This window comes from Phaenicophaeus curvirostris, chromosome 2 (genome assembly GCF_032191515.1).
Source record: "Phaenicophaeus curvirostris isolate KB17595 chromosome 2, BPBGC_Pcur_1.0, whole genome shotgun sequence".
In the NCBI taxonomy this organism is placed as follows: domain Eukaryota; kingdom Metazoa; phylum Chordata; class Aves; order Cuculiformes; family Cuculidae; genus Phaenicophaeus; species Phaenicophaeus curvirostris.
Genome location: NC_091393.1, coordinates 107,347,058 through 107,365,079, shown reverse-complemented (window position 1 = coordinate 107,365,079; position 18,022 = coordinate 107,347,058). Strand labels below are relative to the sequence as shown.

General features: G+C 52.1%; 1 protein-coding gene across 3 annotated transcripts in view; it reads left to right on the top strand.

The window, feature by feature from the left end:
* The first annotated feature begins 297 nt into the window (after positions 1–297).
* The window catches only part of RRBP1 (ribosome binding protein 1), a 28,406-nt gene continuing 10,681 nt past the window's right edge, over positions 298–18,022 (top strand). For 2 of the 3 annotated variants that reach the window (XM_069850337.1, XM_069850335.1), the window contains exons 1-10: positions 298–404; positions 7,245–7,946; positions 11,843–11,991; positions 12,218–12,340; positions 13,331–13,483; positions 13,908–14,026; positions 14,760–14,913; positions 16,760–16,898; positions 17,395–17,582; positions 17,768–17,805. In XM_069850337.1, the coding sequence (XP_069706438.1) occupies positions 7,265–7,946; positions 11,843–11,991; positions 12,218–12,340; positions 13,331–13,483; positions 13,908–14,026; positions 14,760–14,913; positions 16,760–16,898; positions 17,395–17,582; positions 17,768–17,805 (1,745 nt within the window). In that variant the 5' untranslated portion in view covers positions 298–404; positions 7,245–7,264. Of the gene's footprint in view, positions 409–7,244; positions 7,947–11,842; positions 11,992–12,217; positions 12,341–13,330; positions 13,484–13,907; positions 14,027–14,759; positions 14,914–16,759; positions 16,899–17,394; positions 17,583–17,767; positions 17,806–18,022 lie in introns of all 3 variants that reach the window. The other variant, XM_069850336.1, reaches the window with a different exon arrangement.

The window sequence follows — 18,022 nt, the reverse complement described above, 5'->3', positions numbered from 1 at the left end:
TATGATTTAGCAGTGAACAGGTACGGTCGGGCTTGATGACCTCAAAGGTCTTTTCCAACCCAGCGATTCTATGATTCAATCCACGGGGGAAAACGCCGGGACAAGGCTCTGCGCGGTCCCCGCATCCCGGTGCCACTCGGTACCCACCCCGGCTCCAGCGCCGGGGCGGTGGGGAACCTCCAGCAGCGGGGACAGCACACCCCACAGCCCCGTCCCACCCCGTCCCGTCCCATCCCACCGCATCCCCTTCTATCCCATCCATCCCACCCGCCCCGCCCCGGGCGCTGACTGGTCCCGGCGCGGAGCCGCGGGGCGGGGCGGGGGCGGCCGAGACCAGCGGCGGCGGAAAGTGCCACGACTCCAGACGGGCCGCGCCGGCGAGGAGGGACCGCGACCCGGCACGGGTGGGTAGGCACCGGCCGCTCTCCCTTTCCCCTTCCTTTTCCCACGGGATCCCCCTCCATCTCCTCCCACACTTTGCGAGGGGACCCCCCACAACCCCCCGCCCCCCCCCCCCGCCTCTTCCCGGTGTCAGCAGGCACGGAGCGGGGAGGGGGCTGCGGGGAGAGAAGGGGTGGGATTCGGGATTTTAGGGAAAGGGGAGGGGGTGTCGGGTGGATGAATGGTGAAGGCGGTGCGGAATGGCGGCGGGTACGGCCGGGAAAAGAGGGGGGGAAGAGGAGGGAGGGGCCCCGCATCGCCACCGCCCCCACTCCAGCCCGGTCCCAGTCCGGTCCCGGCCCCGCTGGTTCCCCCGGTCCCGGTCTCAGCCCCTCTGTATCCCCCTGCCCCAGTCCCTCTGTTTCCCCCCCTGCCCCAGCCCCGTACCCTCCCGTATCCCCAGTCTCAGACACCCGCCCCCTCCTCGGTCCCAGCCCCGCAGCGCTCAAACCCCCTTCCCCTGCCTTAATGAAACTCATTAAGCTGATTAAGCACGGCGACGAAAGGTCGCGAGCGAGCGGTTGTTCCTTATCTATCTATTCATTTATATTTATTTATTTCCCCTTAACTAAGCCCCGCCTGCACCCCCCTAAAAAAAATCCCTCCTTGGAGACCCCCCCCAGCATGGGATGCAGTGATGCTCAAGGCATTTGGAGACAGGCAGAGACTCTAAAAACCATGGTTACCTTTCCCACCTGGATGTCACCAGCTTTCCAAGAGGGGTTGCTGGCACAATATTCCGCTCCTCACCCCAGCTGGGGGAAGTGATCCAGCGGGAAGAGTGTGCGCCTGCACACGTGGCCAGGCGCGATGGAGGAGCCTCCTCACCCCAAATATCAGCTTTCCTCTCCTCTCTCTTCCTCTTTCTTCTCTTTCCTTTCTGCTTCTCTCTTCCTTTCCTCTCCCCTTGCCCACATCACCGGGAAACAGCTGAAAGGATTAGGGCAAGGTGGGTGCTGTGTGGGATGTGAAGCGCAAGCAGAAGCTGATGAGAGCTGAGGAGGGGAGAGAAAAGTTGTTAAATTGAAAGAGGGGAGATTTAAATTAGATTTTAGGAAGAAATTATTCCCTATGAGGGTGGTGAGGCACTGGCACGGGTTGCCCAGAAGTCATGGATGCCCCATCCCTGGAGGTGTTCAAGACCAGGTTGGATGACGTTTGAAGCAACCTGATCCAGTAGAAGGTGTCGTTGCCCGTGGCAGGGGACTTGGAACTGGGTGGGCTCTAAGATCCCTTCCAACCCAAACCTTTCTATGATTTGTAATAGCTGCCGCAGCGATTAACCAATAAGCTGGGTTATGGTGCTCTTATGCTCTTCTTGTGTGTATGTATATGTTTTTCCTGCCCTTTTTCCTACTCCGAGGCTTAGGAAGGGAGCTGGCAGCACTGCAAAAGGCACTGGCTGCTGCCGCACTGCAAGAGCTAATGGAGCGCTAAGACACGTTCAATTAAGTCGAGCTATAACTCTTGACGATCGGTGCGAGGGCTGATCTGGAGTTGCTGTTTGGAGTAACACATGCTGCTGGGAGGCTGGAAATGCACAGTCACTTACGCAGAAAGTGTATTTAAACAGAGGCTGTGGGCAGGAGCTGCTTGCTGCACATGGGCTTTTCGTGTTTGGTTTTAATTTTTGTCTTTCTCTATTGCAACAGGGCTGAGAGAGGAACTCCAGAAGTATCTGGAGATTGTCTTTTATCTGCTAGTGGTGCTGCCACCTTCTCCCACTGCTGGGCTGACGTGCTACAGGCAGCATCAGGCCTCCAGGTTCCCTCTCCCTCGCCCTCCCAAGTGCTGGAGGAACGCTGTCCCTGGCTGCGTCTCTGCCCTCTTGTTGCAAGGAGGGAAGAACTTTCTAGCTGCCTTTTTTAACCTGCTGGGAGGTGCTGTGGAGGAAAGGGAGCTGCAGGTGCCTCACAGGCGGTCGTTGCTGTGGGCTGCATGCAAACTCAGTTCTCTCTTTCTCTCTTTCTCTGCCCTCCAATACCCTATCACCTCTTCTCCATTGCTTTAACCTGAGATGCCGCTTTGACACCACGGCAAAGCCTTGGATTGCAGCGAGAACAGCGTCCTGCTTGCAAAGAGTGTCTTTTCCCATCTGCTGCTTGTATGTGGATTGGTTCACCCTAGAAGTCATTTGGCATTGGAAAACCCAGCAAGGCTGAGTGGTTTACTGGTTTTGTTTCCTTAGGGTGAGTTGGACTTTGCTCAGGGCAAACAGATGTGACTGCACGTGCAGGGTGGCCAGGGAAGTCAGGTATTCTGGGCAGTTATCTGGGATGTTGAGAAGTTTGATGGATAACAAGAAAAAGCCACAGGAACAGAAGAGTCAGAGCACAATATTTCAGCTGGCGCCTTTATATGGGAAGGCCAAGAGAAATACCGGTTGTCCATCTTATTCCTGTTGTGGTGGTGGTGTAAAACTTTATCTGAATAGTCTGTTTTGGGGAAGGATTTTGCATATGGGGGTATTTGATGATTTCCACTGTTTTGGCTGAGTGAGGAGTGGAGGTTGATCCTGCTTAGGAAATTTCATGCAGGTAAATATGCTCAGTGTTGGATGTGAACTTGATTTTTTGAACGTGGACTCCAATAGCTGGTGGTGTCTATGTAGCCCTTAGGCACACAACCCTCTCCCAAAGCAGCCTGGGCATCAGATTGAAAAATGCCATTGTAGGACCAAAGTCCTGTGGAGGACCAGAAGATACAGAGGGGATGATGCCGGAGTCTTCAAGCCTCTTCAAAGCCTGGCTGGCCAGCTGAACCTGTACATGTGAAAGTAGGCATCCATGAACAGACAAGCAGGGGTACCTTTGGTGCCCTATTTTTCCATATCCTGGCTAAAGCTTTTTGCAGGTGGGAAGTGTGGAGGGCTTTCCTGCCAAAGAGCAAGGCTTGTGTGCTCTGGCTGCTGCACTCTTGATGGGGACTGTATCTTGCTCTGCAAATCCAGGAACAAACTTTTAGCCTTTCAGTGGGAGAAGGCAGTGAGGTCAGGAAATACCAAAGTAGCTCCTGATGCTAAGGCTGCGGTGCATTGCTTCTTGCATTTATGCATCAGGAAGTTCCTGGAGGAAGACTTTTCTTTGTCCCCCAGATGCCAAAGCCAGACTGCTTTGATTTAAGAGTGTGTGGTAGTGTGTACAGCCTGCTGCCGTCTGTATGCTGTTGGAGTGATAGCCTCTTCCCTGAGCTGGGTGTTGGGCTGATCTGTGCCAAGGTTTGACCGTAGGAGGAATGCTACTGGTAGAACTTGTGCCTTGGAACCAGTGCCTGGTCTGCCAGGACCAGCTGTGGGCTGTGAGGCATGAGTGTTGAGACAGGACCAAAGTTTCCCTTTGCTGGGATAACACTGCTGGGAGTCATTGCTGCCTGGTTGGTATCTCCTGTTCTTCATTTTGGATTGTCTTCCAGCATACTTCTCCTTGGGAACAGCGCAGAGTTTCTTTGGTCCGCTGGTGGGAGCTTGTAAATGGCCTGTGTGAGCATCACAGCCGCTTTCACAAGCTCTGGCTGCTGCCATGGCTCTTCCAGTAGGTATGAGAGTCCTCTGAGATGCATTTTCTCTTGTATTGATTTAATTTTTTCGGGAAGTGGTTGTTTGTTTGGTTTTGTTTACCTAGGAAGGACTTTAAAGCTAATCTGCATTGTTATCTCGCTCTGGCTGTAAAGCCTGAGAGGAGGCAAGGTACAGGCAGCTTTTACTGCAATGGGGTCGGGTGAGGCTACCTGCAAGGGAGAGGGAGCATGGGGCTCAGACACCCTGCCTGTAAGTGCTTCCCAGGGGGACAGCAGTGCAGCCTCTGGCCACACCGCACTGCACCTGGCACTGCCATCTTGTCAACTTCACAATCCAGGTCTCTGCATAACGACGCTGTCCCCTCACATTCATCCTGTGCGTGCTGGTGCCTCTGTCAGCAAAGGTTTGGGTTTTTTGCTCCGTTCCCATCCTCCTTGAGCTCAATCCAGCTGCTTTTGGAGGTATTTGGCAATGCTTAGTGATGCCATTGCCCTTTTCTCAAGTAACAAGTGGTAGGACAAGAGGAAATGGCCTTGAGTTGTGCCAGAGGAGGTTTAGATGGGACATTAGGAAAAATTTCTTTATGGAAAGAGTGGTGAAGCATTGGAGCAGGGTGCCCAGGGCAGTGGTGAAGTCACCGTCACTGGAGGTGTTCAAAAAATGCATAGATGTGGTACTTTGGTACATGGCTTAGTAGGCACGGTGGTGTTGGGCTGATGGTTGGACGGGATGATTTTAGAGAGCTTTTCCAACCTTAATGTTTCTGCGATTTTTACCTAAATATGTGATGGTGTGAGATCAGGAAAGGTTTCTTTTTACTGATGTGTTGGGGTGTGGAACACAGGCCACCTTGTTCTGATCCTAAAGCAGATCCTGGATGGTATGGTGTGGTCCTAAAGCCAGCACAAAGTCATGAGTATGTGTTCTCCAGCCCTACTTTTTATTTTCTGCCAAGGAGAGGAAATCCAGCCCTTCTCATCCTGATGATTAGGGATAATCTCTCTGTCCTGGTGGGGATGATGCCAAAACACTTGCTTTGCGACTTGGTTGGATATAGCACCAAATATTCTGGGATAGAGTGATCTGACAGCGTTTAAATCTGAAACAACTGGGACAGATGTGAAATAGCGATGCCAGGTTTATCAGCTGGGATCTCGAGTGGTGCCCTGGGGTAGAAAGTTGGCAATGCCAGAGGAGGCTGGTTCCAGCTGGCATTGCTCTGCCAGCCCTTCTGCCTGCCAGCTCTCTCCTGCTTCACCTGGGGTGCTTGGAGAGGGAGGCAGGGCTGCTGGGTAAAACATCCTCCCTGGGCAGGTGGGTATCTTCTGTGGGAAGCAGTCGCTTTGCAGCTCCTTTCAGCTTTGCACCCCTTGCTCAGGTGTTGGAGCAGAGTCTTTCATTCTGCTGTCACCCCCTTGCTGTATGAGCAGCTTTGAGTTGCAGATTCAGCTGTGATTTTGCTGCTCTGGTTGTTAGAAAGGAAAAGTCCGAGTTCTCTCTCCCACTAGCACTGAGGTTTTGAAAAGATGCTGAGCTCCTTAGTTTTATTATTTTTTTTTTTTTTGCCTCCTCCCCTTCCAGCCGCTCCCTCCCTTCTCAACCCACAATCTCTTAAAGAGGAAATTTGAGTGTGTTTGCAGTTAAGTGTGGGGATGGGAACTTCTGAGAACTGTGGACTTTCTGCATTTTCCTGATTATGTTTGGAGGTACAATGATGAGAAACTGCAGCCTGGCCCCTCCTGGGAAGTGCCCTTTCACAGTTTAACTGCCTGACTGCAGCTTATGGGGGTTTGTGAGCCTCCTTAGGGCCGCGTAGAGGTGATGACTTGATGGGAGATACACGTGAGTAGGACAGTGGAGAGGAGATTGGCCTTGAAACTCGGGTCAAAGTTCAGTTAGCAATCAAGAAGAGCAGAGATAGCAGTGCCTTTCTTAGCAGCCTTATAGCATCCTTCCAGTGCTTAAAGGGGGCCTACAGGAAAGCTAGAGAGGGGCCCTTTATTAGGGAGTACAAAGATAGGACAAGAGGGAACAGTTTTAAGCTGAAAGAGGGGAGATTTAGATGAGATCTTAGGAGGAAATGTTTTCCTGTGAGGGTAGAGATGCACTGGCACAAGTCGCTCAGAGAAGTCATGGATACCCCATCCCTTGAGGTGTTCAAGGCCAGGTTGGATGGGTGATGGAAGATGCCGCTGCCTGTGGAACTGGATGATCTTTAAGTTCCCTTCCAATCCAAGCTATTTTATTATTCTATGATTCTCTGATTCTCCACGTACGCCTGCATCCTGCCTTGCCAGATCTCAGACCACTCGGTACGGTTGCTGCTCCTTGTGTTATGGGTGGAGAAACTTGAGGCTGGAGCGGGAGGCAGAAGGACCCTATGCACGGTTTGCCCACCAGCTAACAGAGGTGGAAAGATAAGTGCCGCATCCAGTGTTCCTTCACAAGTCTTGCTTCTTCCTGTGGGTATGTTTGGGGTGAGATAATTAGTGATCGTGCTCTTTTCCTTTTGCTTTCTAGCTTGAACTTATGACTTCTGTTGGTATTAGTGTCTCGAGGAAATGGTTATCATGCATTTCTCTGTGTGGTGTCTGTGGATGCAGAATTGTTGCTGGGTTGTTTCTCATCACTGGGAACAGCTGCCCATCAGGATGCAGTCATTTCATATCCTCCTGGACAGAAACCAGCGGTACCTCAGGGTGCAGGTGGCAAAGGGAGAAGGCCAGGGCTGCTGTAAAGTTGGAGAAAGCTCTCCTGTGCATGCTTTCTCCTTCTACTTCTTCTTCCTTTCTCCTTCTTCTTCAACTTCCAGAGTTGAGACCTGGATGTGTACCTGGGTGCTACAAAAAGGCCAGGTGCTTCAAAGAGAGCCCAGATCTTGGTTAACCTGCACTAGTCTGAGAAGGGGCTCTGTTACTGCTGTGAGACTGCAGCACCATGCAAGGGTTGTGGAAAACCATTCTATTGGACATGTAATGGCTGCCTCTGACCTCACCTCTGTCTTTTCCTTCCCCTCCTTTGGCTTTCCTGGAGAGGCTTCAGCTGGTGAAATGAGTCACTGTTGTACGACTGGACCGCTATGTATAGGCAACGTAGCAGAGGAGGACAAACTTGGAGTTGTGTAGATGCTTGGCCTTCACCAAGGGTGTGTGAATCTTGAGCATTTGTCTCTTCACTGCATGGTGCTGTTTGGTGACATAAATGTCCCTGTGAAACTCCCTGTTCAGAGAGGCTGTTGCATCTTTGTTTTTTCCGCCTCACTAACTGTTGTTCTGGTGTCTTGCAGGCACAGAAGAATAAGGCAGGATGGATGTGTATGACCCTCAGACGCTGGGTGTTATGGTCTTTGGAGGTTTTATGGTGATCTCAGCCATTGGGATCCTGCTGGTGTCTACCTTCTCCATGAAGGAGACGTCCTACGAGGAAGCCTTGGCTAAGCAACGCAAAGAGCTTGAGAAGACCCAGCAGCAGAAAACGGAGAAAAAGAAGAAAGAGAAACCTGTTGAGAAAAAAGGAAAAGCAAAGAAAAAGGAAGATAAACCTAATGGAAAGATCCCAGAGCAGCAGCTGACTCAGGAAGTGACAGACTCTCCCAAGGATGTGGTTCTTGAGCCTACTGTGGTATCTGAGCCTGTAAATGTTGAGCCTCCGATTGCAGCGGTGTCAGTACCCCCACAGGAAAAGGAGAAACCTGCTCCATCACCTAAGGAGAAGAGGAAGAAGGAGAAGAAGGTGTTAAAGGTAGAGCCTGCTCCTACCCCAGCATTGGCTTCACCTCCTGTCAGTGTTCCCAAAAGTGCTCCCATCTTGGAGGTGACCCTTAAGGAGGTGCCTGTTGTAGCTGTGCTGCCAGTTGGCACGCAGCAGAGTGCTCCAGGTGTCAACTCCACCACCACCAAGAAAACCGATGCTCTTCCCACTCACGAGGAGCAGAAACATGATGGGCCTGTCAAGAAGAAGTCTGCATCCAAGAAGAAGAGTGAACCAGGTAAGGCCAAATTCCTCTGTGTACATCCCTGTTGAGTCAGCCAGTAGGGCATCTTGGTGCTGTTAAATCTTGGTACTGTTGAAATAGAGTTATCCCATTGTGAGATCTTTGTTCTTCTTCACTGTTGGAAAAGGCAGCTGTAGAAAGACTGTTTCTGGTGAGATGGACCATGTGCGCCAATGGGGTTAAAAATGCCTGTACCAGACTGTAATTCTCACTGGGGGGAGGTAGAGTTGAAGTCAAAAGTTTATTGAATTGTTTTCACTCTTTAATGTGTTGACTTCTGCATCTGGTACCCCTCTTTGGTGCTTTGCTCCCTGGCCCAGCACACAGATGTGGGAGAGCTACAGGTTCCTCTTGGCTCTGCACACTGAGAATGAGTGGGAGGTGCGAGGTCCTGCTAGAGGGAAGTGGCTGCCAAGGTGCTGGACATCTGAGTGGAAAGCAAAGGCGACATGTTTTTCCCTTCCACCCCAGGCCAGGGTGGACGAGGCTTTGAGCAACCTGATCGAGTGGAAGGTGTCCCTGCCCAAGGCAGGAGGGTTGGAACTGGATGGGCTTTAAGGTCCCTTCCAACCCAAACTGTTCCACAATTATATGATTAAAAGCACACAGGAGCTCTTCTTCTATGAGAATGTGGTCACTGCTAGAGTTTCCTCCTAGTCCAGTGGAGGTGAAAACCAATGTATTGGAGGAGAGAGGATTGAAGGTATTTTATACTGCAGGGGATTGGTCATGGCATAGTTAGAAGGAAGTGACTTTGGATATGTCACATGGAAGGGAAAACTTTGCCCGTCATCATTCATACCTCACATGATTGACTCGGAGATGGAAGAGGTTAAAGAAGGTGGTCCTGAACTCTCCAGCCTGTAAATAGATGTATGGAGGAGACAAACAGCTCTGTAGCTGAATTCCTGCCTCTCATTGCACCAATGTGAACAATTTGGCATTTATTTCTGGTTAAGTGATAGTTACAGGCACCAAAGATTTGAGTGCATTCAGACCTGTAGAAGTGTTCCCATACGGACATGTAGGAGAAATCTCTTGGGTGTTATCACAGCGGTGATGTGATGCATATAGATTTCATTTATTTATGTACAAAAAAACCCGTATCAAAGACACCCCCACTTGCCAGCTTTCTCCAGGACATCCAAACCTAAGCTGCTGTGTAAACTGGCATTTTCCACACCCGTGTTTTGGAAGAGGCTACTGAACAGGATGTTTTGCACCCGCTGGTCTCCAAGGTCAGGTTAAAACCCTTGTATTTGCTCCTCTGGGGACAGGGTGTTACTAAAGGCCATCTCCACACAATGATGAGGTTTGAAATTATTTGAGCAGTCGCTGCTGCCTCAGGGTCTACTGGAAAGCTGGGGAGGGGCTCTTTAGCAGGGAATGCAGTGACAGGATGAGGGGGAACAGTTTTAAGCTGAAAGAGGGGAGATTTAGATGAGATCTTGGGAAGAATTGCTTTCCTGTGAGGGGGCTGAGGCACTGGCACAGGTTGCCCAGAGAAGCTCTATCTGTCCCGTCCCTGGAGATGTTTGAGGCCAGGTTGCATGAGGCTTTGAGCAACCTGGTGGGAAGTGTCCTTGCCCATGGCAGGGGGGTTAGAACTGGGTGATCTTTAAGGTCCCTTCCAACTCCATACATTCTATGATTCTAAGAGCAGCTTGAGGTATTTTTCTCACATGCGGTTCATTTTTAGCCTCCTTGTTGCACAAAAAATTGCAAGTGGTTTGTGCGTATTCGAATCTGAGCTCATTCACTGTGACAGCAGTAGCCATGCTCTCCCATGGAATACTTGCTGGTGCCTTCTCTGGACTGCAGCCTGCCAGGTGTGGGGCACCATGCAGGGGCCATCTGTGTCTCCCGTATCCCTCTGGCTTTGAGAAGCGTCTCTTCAGACCCCTTGTCCCCACTGTGCTTTCCCATGGCACCTTTGCCATGTGGTTGCTTCTTGTTCCACCGCTTCCTTCAGCAAGGCGCGAGGTTTCCGACTCTGCAAATGGTCTCATCTACGACGCAGGCTTCTTGTTGCTGTGGCTTGGCAGGCTGCCCCGGCTCCGTTCGCCAGCTGCAAGGTGGGGTTTGCATCTTGCCCGCCTTGTGCAAGGCTCACTTGTGCAACACCAGTGGGAGATGGGCAAAATTTCCCTTGGTGGCTCCCTCCGCCTTGTGGGACTTGGGCAGAGGATGTGATGAGCTGTCCTGCATCCGTGCAGTTGCCAGCGTGAGTGAAGTGTGAGCCAAAATCTAGGGCCCTGGTTGCACAAGCTGCCCCTGCTGTGCTGCTAGGAAGTGGCTGCTGCTGGTGAGACACTCTGCTGCTGCCAGGGCTTAGTGGTGCCATCCCAAATGGATCTGCTAGAAGGCAGGAGGAAACAGTGCATGCTGGAGCTGCTTGGCATTCCCCAGGCTTTACCCTTCTCTTTCTACAATGGCTTGACTGTGGCCAAACACCCACCCAGCCGCTTTCTCACTCCTGGAGTAGAAAATAAGATAGGGAAGCTCGTGGGTCAAGATGGAGACAGAGTGATTCCTTAGCAATTATTATCACAGGAAAAACAGGCTCAACCTGGAGAAAACTCGTTTTATTTAATAGCGTGACCAGCAGGACAAAGGAGGGGATTCTTCCCCTCTGCTCTGCTCTTGTGAGAACTCACCTGGAGCCCTGTGTTCAGTTCTGGAGTCCTCAGTGCAGGAAGGACATGGATATGTTAGAGCAAGTCCAGGGGGTGCCATAAAGCTGATTGGAGCACCTCCCATGTCAGGACAGGCTGAGAGAGTTAGGCTTGTTCAGCCTGGAGAAGAGAAGGCTCCAGAGAGACCTTACGGTGACCTTCCTGTACTGAAAAGAGCTACAGGAAAGCTGGGGACAGACTTCTTACAAGGATGAGGAGGAATGGCTTGGAAGGGGCAAGATTCAGATTAGACATTAGGGAGAAATTCTTTGCGATGAGGATGGTGAGGCCCTGGCACAGGTTGCCCAGAGAAGTCTTGGCTGTCCCATCCCTGGAGGTTTTCAAGGCCAGGCTGGATGAAACTTTGAGCAACCTGATGCAGTGAGAGGTGTCCCTGCCCATGACAGGGGGGTGGAACTGGATGACCCATAATGGTCCCTTCCAGCCAAAACCATTCTAAGATTCTATTAATTTATTTCCCATTAAAATAGATGAGAAACTGAGACAAAATTAAAACAAAACCTTCCTCCCCTGCCTTTCTTTCCAGGCTGAACTTTGCTCCTTCCCTCTCAACTCCTCTACTTCCTCTCCTGGAGCAGTGCAGGGGGATGTGGGCTGTGTTCAATCCACAACAGGTTCTCTCTGCTGATCTTTCCTCCTCACGCCTTTCCATTGCTCCAGTGTGGGCCCTCCCCTGGGCTGCAGTCCTTCAGGATGAAACTGCTCCAGCATGGGTTCCTGTCCAGGGGGAATCTGCTCCGATGCAAGCAGCACCTTCTCATCCTCCTTCTCTGACTGTGCTGCTTGGGGGGGTCTGAGGTCTGTGTTCAAGAGACGCTGGTGTTAATGGCTTTACAGGCTCTGGAGCTACTGGAGTCCAAACTGCTTTTTTTTTTCTTGGGGTTTTTTTAGGAAAATAAGTTCACTGGGCTGTAGATACAGTGCAAGAACTCCTAAACGCACTTGCCCACCACCTTCTACCCATCATGACCATGTGCACTGTGCTCCTACAACAGCATTGTGGTCTCCAATGCTCCTTGGCTTTCCCGAGTTACCAGAGTGGTATCTCAATTAGAGAGGTATCAAACCTGACTGAAGAAATCCAGGTGGATGCTGGTTTGAAATGGCAATTGTAGGGTTGAAGCCAACTGAGATGATGCTACTCAGCTCTGCTGTTGGCTTGAGCGGCCCCAACCCCTCCTCTCTCCTCCCTAGCACCCACAGATACGGACGGGCCCCTCTACCTGCCCTACAAGACGCTCGTTTCCACTGTGAGCAGCATGGTGTTCAGTGAGGGGGAGGCCCAGCAGCTCATTGAGATCCTGTCAGAGAAAGTGGGCATCGTCCAGGACACTTGGCACACGGTAGGGCTGCTGGCGTTGCTGTCACTGCCCACGGCTGGGGCTTTGCTGGTCTGTGGAGGGGAGGGAGGGCATCCCTGTTTTCAAGCATGCTGGTCCTAAGGGTCACGTCTTGGAGACTGGAGCTGAATTTTCCTTTGGAACAGAGGGCGGGATCCAGGGCGTGTGGGGTGGAGGGGATGGGCCTGGAGGTGGTGGTCCCCACTAATGTGCCACCCTGTGCTGACAGGCCACACAGAAGGGTGACCCTGTCACTGTCCTGAAACGCCAGCTGGAAGAGAAGGAGAAGCAGCTCGCCACCGAGCAGGAGGATGCAGCTGCTGCCAGAAACAAGCTGCGGGAGCTGAGCAAGGTAGGTGTTGTGCAGCCCTCCCAGCATCCCTGGTGTGGGCGCTGCTCATTGTGGTCATGCTGGTGCACCTCCTGCTCCCCACATCTCATCCCCCTTGGAGGTGAAACCTAGGGGCTCTTTGGGGCCTTCACCTGTCTGCTGTTTTCCCTGAAGAGGGTAGAAGATCCCTGCCTGACCTCCTCTCCCAAGCCTGATCCAGCCCAGGGAGGCACCAGCCCAAAGAGCCATGGGGTAGGGCCCATTGGCAGCCACAGAAGAAGCAGGGAAAAGCCTTGATTGCAGCTTTTTGCTGCTTTAGGAAGGCAAATAAATGCCTTCTGGTCTCTGCATGGATCCCCTGAGATGAGAAGGAGCTGATCAGTCCCTTTTTAAGAAACTTGATCCTACTTACACCCTCTTTCCCTTCCTCAGCCCCCTGCCTCCACCTCTTCTTGGGTGTTGAGTTGGAACAGAACCCCCCCCCAGAATGGGCTCAGCACCTCTGGCAGGACCTGGTAGTGGCAGTCCTGACTCCCTGCCTGCAGGCAAGAGAGGAGAGGAGAGGGCAAAGCCATCCCATGGGCTGCTGTGCTAAACCCTTGCTTGTGCAAACCACACTGGGCATTGCCCAGCTGGCCACAGAACATCCCTTCCTCAGCATAGGGGCTTAAGGGTGTTTATTTATTCATTTATTTTTAATTTTGCTGCTTTGCTCCAAACTTTGTGATGTTATTGATCCTGGGGCCACAGGCAGGGAGTAAATAAATTCCAGGCTGTCTTACTCCTTTCTCTTAGCTGGCCCAATGTGGAACAACAGTGGCATCCAGTGGCCACAGAGCCCAAAACAAAATGCAGGAGGAAATGTAAGTGCTAAACGGCGTAGCTGGACACGGGGGCAGCTCCAAAAGGGCTGAACTTTTAAGTCTTCTGAGCTAGGAGGCCACCGGTTTCGCGTACTCCTAAAGTGGGGAAACACACACTGAGGACTAAGGGGGTGACTTCTCCTCGAAGGAACTGGCGGCTGAGCGGGCCAAGGCAGCAGCCGTGGAGGGCAAACTGAAGGAGCAGCTGCTCGTCCGTGAGCGCGAGATTGTGGCGGTGCAGGCACGCATGCAGGCCAGCTACCAGGACCACGTCAGTGAAACACAGCAGCTCCAGGGCAAGGTGAGCCCCGCAATGTGCTCCACAGCTTTCTTTCTCTGGCTGCTGGGTGGCTTTTGGTGTCAGAGGTGTGGTCTTCTGGAGAAGTCTGAGATGGCGGGGTTGGACTAGATGACCTTCATGGTCCCTTCCAACCCAGAACATTGTATGATATGACCAGAGCCGTGGGGAGGGGAGAGACCTCATGGTGCTCCTGGACTGTGGTGCTTCAGGACACGGTTTAGTAGGCACGGTGGTGTTAGGCTGACAGTTGGACTGGATGATCGTAGAGGTCTTTTCCAGCCTTTTTTGGTTCTGTGATCTCTGGGGGTTCTCAGCATCTGTAGACACTTCCACAGTGTTGCCTGCTTCTTTTGCTCATCACATGGGTTTCACAGGGAGGCCAAAGGGGCTGGCAGCAGCATTAACTTCTTTTGTGCCTCTCTAGATCCGGACCTTGCAGGAGCAGCTGGAAAATGGCCCCAACACGCAGCTGGCTCGCCTGCAGCAGGAGAACTCCATTCTGAGGGACGCCCTCAACCAAGCCACCAGCCAGATGGAGAGCAAGTAATGCTGAGACTGGGGACAGAGTCTGGGGCTTCCCTCTGGGAGACCCGGGGGTTGGCTTTCCATCAACCGGGGCCTCCACAGGCACCTCAACTAGCTGGATGTAGAGGAGGCAGTGAGGAAGAGCTTGCCAAAGGGCTTTAGGGGCCTAGAAATGAGGGTGTTTATACCTGTGCCAAGAGGAGGGGAAACCCTATCTGCTTTGGGGTCACCAATGCTGATGCTAGAGCCCACAGGCAGTGGACGGGGTTGGAGGGGAACAGAAGGTGCTGTCACAATTCCCCCCTCAGGGGAGCGCATACTTTAAAACTTCAGAAATGCAGCTGGCTATATGATGGGAATAATGCTGCAGAGATCAGAGACCTGTCCGGTGGAGCCAGGTAAACGAATTTTACCCTCTTTGTTATAGGGAGTCTGAAATGGCTGGTGATTAACAGCGGTAAAATAATTACAGACCTGACTTCAGCTGATTAGAGTGTTTCCTCTTGTGTCTGGGAACAGAGATCTTTGCGTCCTCTACTTCATGAGAAAGGAATGTCTCCTGTGATTGAAACACAGCTTTTGAAAAGTGATTTCCACCCCCTCCTTGAAGGACCAGGCGTGTCCTAAACAGGCGAATGCAACCATTGAGATGTTTCAAGTCCTGTAGCAGGCCCACAGGAGGATGTGTTCCCCCGCTAGTAACATCTGAGATGCTTGACTGGCTAAAATAACCCCATTTTTGTTGGTGCAGGCAAAACGCTGAGCTGGCCAAGTTACGGCAGGAGTGCAACAAGCTGATGAAAGAGCTGTCTGAGAAATCAGAGATGCTGCAGCAAGAGGAGCAGCAGAAGAAGAGCTGGGAGATCAAAGTGGTGGCCTCAGAGAAGCAGATCGAGCAGCTGCAGGTCAGGCAGGCGCCCACAATCCTGCTCCACTCTTAGGGATGGGGTGGGTGGCTAAATTGCATGGGATCTGTGGACTTGGCCATGGAAGGAGCTTGGAGGGAGATGAATATCCATGGCTGGAAAGCAGGCTGTCCTTGCAGACCTCTTAACTTCCTCCTGTTCATTAGTTTGTCACATGCAATGCGCTCATCTTGCAGCACCACCAGCAAAGCCCAGTGAGCACAATGTCCAGGTTGAAACTGTTCTTCTTGCTCAGTTCTGAAGCTCATGAGCCTGGTGTGAACTTGGGAGGGGACTTAGATGGTGCACGCTGCTGGGTATACTCTGAGGCGAGGGAGGAAGCCCACTGCCCCCCTCAGCCTGTGCTTATTTGGGCATGGGTGCTCTCTCTTGACTCAGCTGTTAAGCCCATTCCTCTCCCTCCATGGTGCAGTAGGTAGAGCTTGTGGCTTTTTTGTTGTCACCAGGGTGTGGCTGGGTTTGGGGGTTTTGGGGTGTTTAAAAGACATTCCCAAGTGAAGCCGCTGAGCACACTGTCAGTGCAGGAGCAGCGTTGCCAGCAGGCAGGCTGTTCCTACACAGGGAAGAGCATCTTCCTGGGCTGAGAGGAAACACTCCTGCTGGCCTTCAGCTAAGCCAGGAGCTGGGAGCATTGATCCCAGGTATCCCTGATCCAGGAACTTGCACTTCTTTCCGCTAGGGCTGGCAGACAGGGTGAGGGATGTGATGCATTCCTCCCACACGTGCTGTGGTCTGTGAATTGCTCTGACCCCTTTATGAAGTGGGTGTTGTGAACACCTTTATCTGTGTGTGCCAAGATGGTTTTGTAGAGGTGCCCCTAGAGCAAGCGGCTTTCGATATCCTTGGTCTTAATTTTCAGGTACCTGGGGATGCACATCTTTTGGATGGGCTGGTTTTGACCCCTGCTGCTTTTGCAGGCGAGGAGCCAAGGAGGTGACATGGGCAGAAGCCACCTTCCTAGCTCAAAACACCAGGTTCTAGGCATGCTTTTAGGAGACCTTCTCCAGGACTGTAAACTTCCTACAGGCCTTAATACTAATCAAAAAGATCACACTAGCTGGAAACTGTAAAGCCAGTGATGTGTTTAAGGTGCCTGTGGGCAGAATGTGCTCTGTAGTCACACGTGGAGCTCTGAGCTGAGGGTGTGGGGTCAAATCCTTAAAAAATGGAGAAGTCCATCTTTCTTGGTGCTTCTGAGCATCAGCTCAGACAGAGCTGATGGTTTACCTCCTTCTGTCCCCTCCATGCAAAGCGATGTCTCCATCTGCAAGGGTGCTACTCATACCTGTAGAGCTGCTGGCTGGAAGCATGTTCTTTGTACTCCTCCTCTGCCTTTCCTCTCCAAGCTCCTGCCTTGCTCAGGCCTCTTCCCTGCTGCTTTCTAAGATGGAAAAACAAAAAAAAAAAGTCTTCCCTGGCCTAAACCGCAGAGAAAATTCCTCTACATATGGAAACATGTGGCTGGGTGTCTCTGTCCTGCTAAGCACCGTGGCAGTACCTCTTCCTGCCGGGCTGAGGCTCTGTGTTAGCACCAGGGGTTTGAGAGTTTTTTCAGAGCTTAGCTCTCTGGAGAAGGAGGATGACTTTGGTCTTGGCCCAGAACTGAGACATTCGGGTGTCGTCTGCTTCCCACTTGAGGGCTGGCAGATGATAAAACGCAAGCGTGAGGCAAGATACTTCATGCACAGGGGGAGCACGGGGGAAGGATGACTTAGACCCCCCGAAGCACAGCTTAAAAATAACGTTATGCGATGCACAGAGCTTTGCTTCAAATTGGCCGGGGTGCCTGGCACACTACAGAAAGCCATCTCTTCATGCCCTGCAGGCTTCCCAAAGGGAGATGGAGGCAGCGCTGCAGAAGAGGCTGGAGGAAGTAAGCGATGAGCTCCGCAAAACTCAGAGCAGCTACAAAAGCCTGTTAGCAGATGCAGAAAAAGCCAAAGGACAGCAGCAGAGCATTGCTGGTGAGGACCTTGGATCTGGACAGGGAGAGCTGTGAGGTGGACGTGGACCTTTCAGGGCCAGGTCCTTGATGGGGATGGTTGGGGCAGGACAAGTAGACCCAGGGTTGAGTTGGGCTGCCCAGCGTTGTTGCCAGCAAGATGTGGGGCTGTTCCATGGTCCTCTCCTAGGAACAGGTTGCCCAGAGAAGTGGCGGATGCCCCATCCCTGGAGATGTTCAAGGCTAGATTGGATGAGGCTTTGAGCAATCTGATCCAGTGGAAGGTGTCCCTGCCCATGGCGGGGGGTGGAATTGGAAGATCTTTAAGGTCTCTTCCCTGTGATGCCACCCAAGTGCCTCTCTCATGCTGTCCTGCATCCCTGCCTGCCCTCTCTGTGCTTCCTGAAAGCATCCATGGCCCAGGCTTCTTTGCCTAAGGGTCCTGGATGGGCAGGGTTGGGAGTCTCCAGATTTGTTTGCATGTACTTTACTGTGTTTCTTATCCCTTCCTCCAACAGAACTGCAGGCCAAGCTGCTGAGCTCTGAAGCAGAGGTTAAAACCAAGTTGCTGGAGCTGGACAATGTGAAGGGGAAGCTGCAGGATGCCAGCTCAGAGAACACAAAGCTGCTGGAGAGGATCAAATCCATCGAAGCTCTGCTGGAGGCAGGCCAGATGAGGGAGGCAGAAAAAAACAGAGACTTGCAGGTCCCATGTTTGTTTAATTGGGGTGGGAGGAGAGGGGGTTACGCCACTCAAGCAAGTGACTTTGCCCCGTATTAACATAGTAGCTGTGTTATCTTTGCTCTGGAATACTTTCTGGGATGCCACAGAAAGGGCTGACACACATCCCTTGCCTAGGACACGTAACCAAAGTCCTTTCTCTCTTCCAGGCAGCCAATGAAGCAGAGATGAAGCAGCTGCAGTCAAGGTGGGTTTAGATGGACACAGGGACTGCTATGGCACCTCCAGCTTGCTGTTTGTGTGTTCCAGGCCTCCCCGGGCACTGAGCCCAGTGGGTGTGGGCTTCCTGCTCTCTCTGTTAGGCAGGCTTGGGGACTGGGAATCTGGGAAGACAAGGTCAATCCTGGCCAACACAGCTGTTTAAAATATTAATTGGCTCCAGATCTGGTCCCAAATAACGGCCA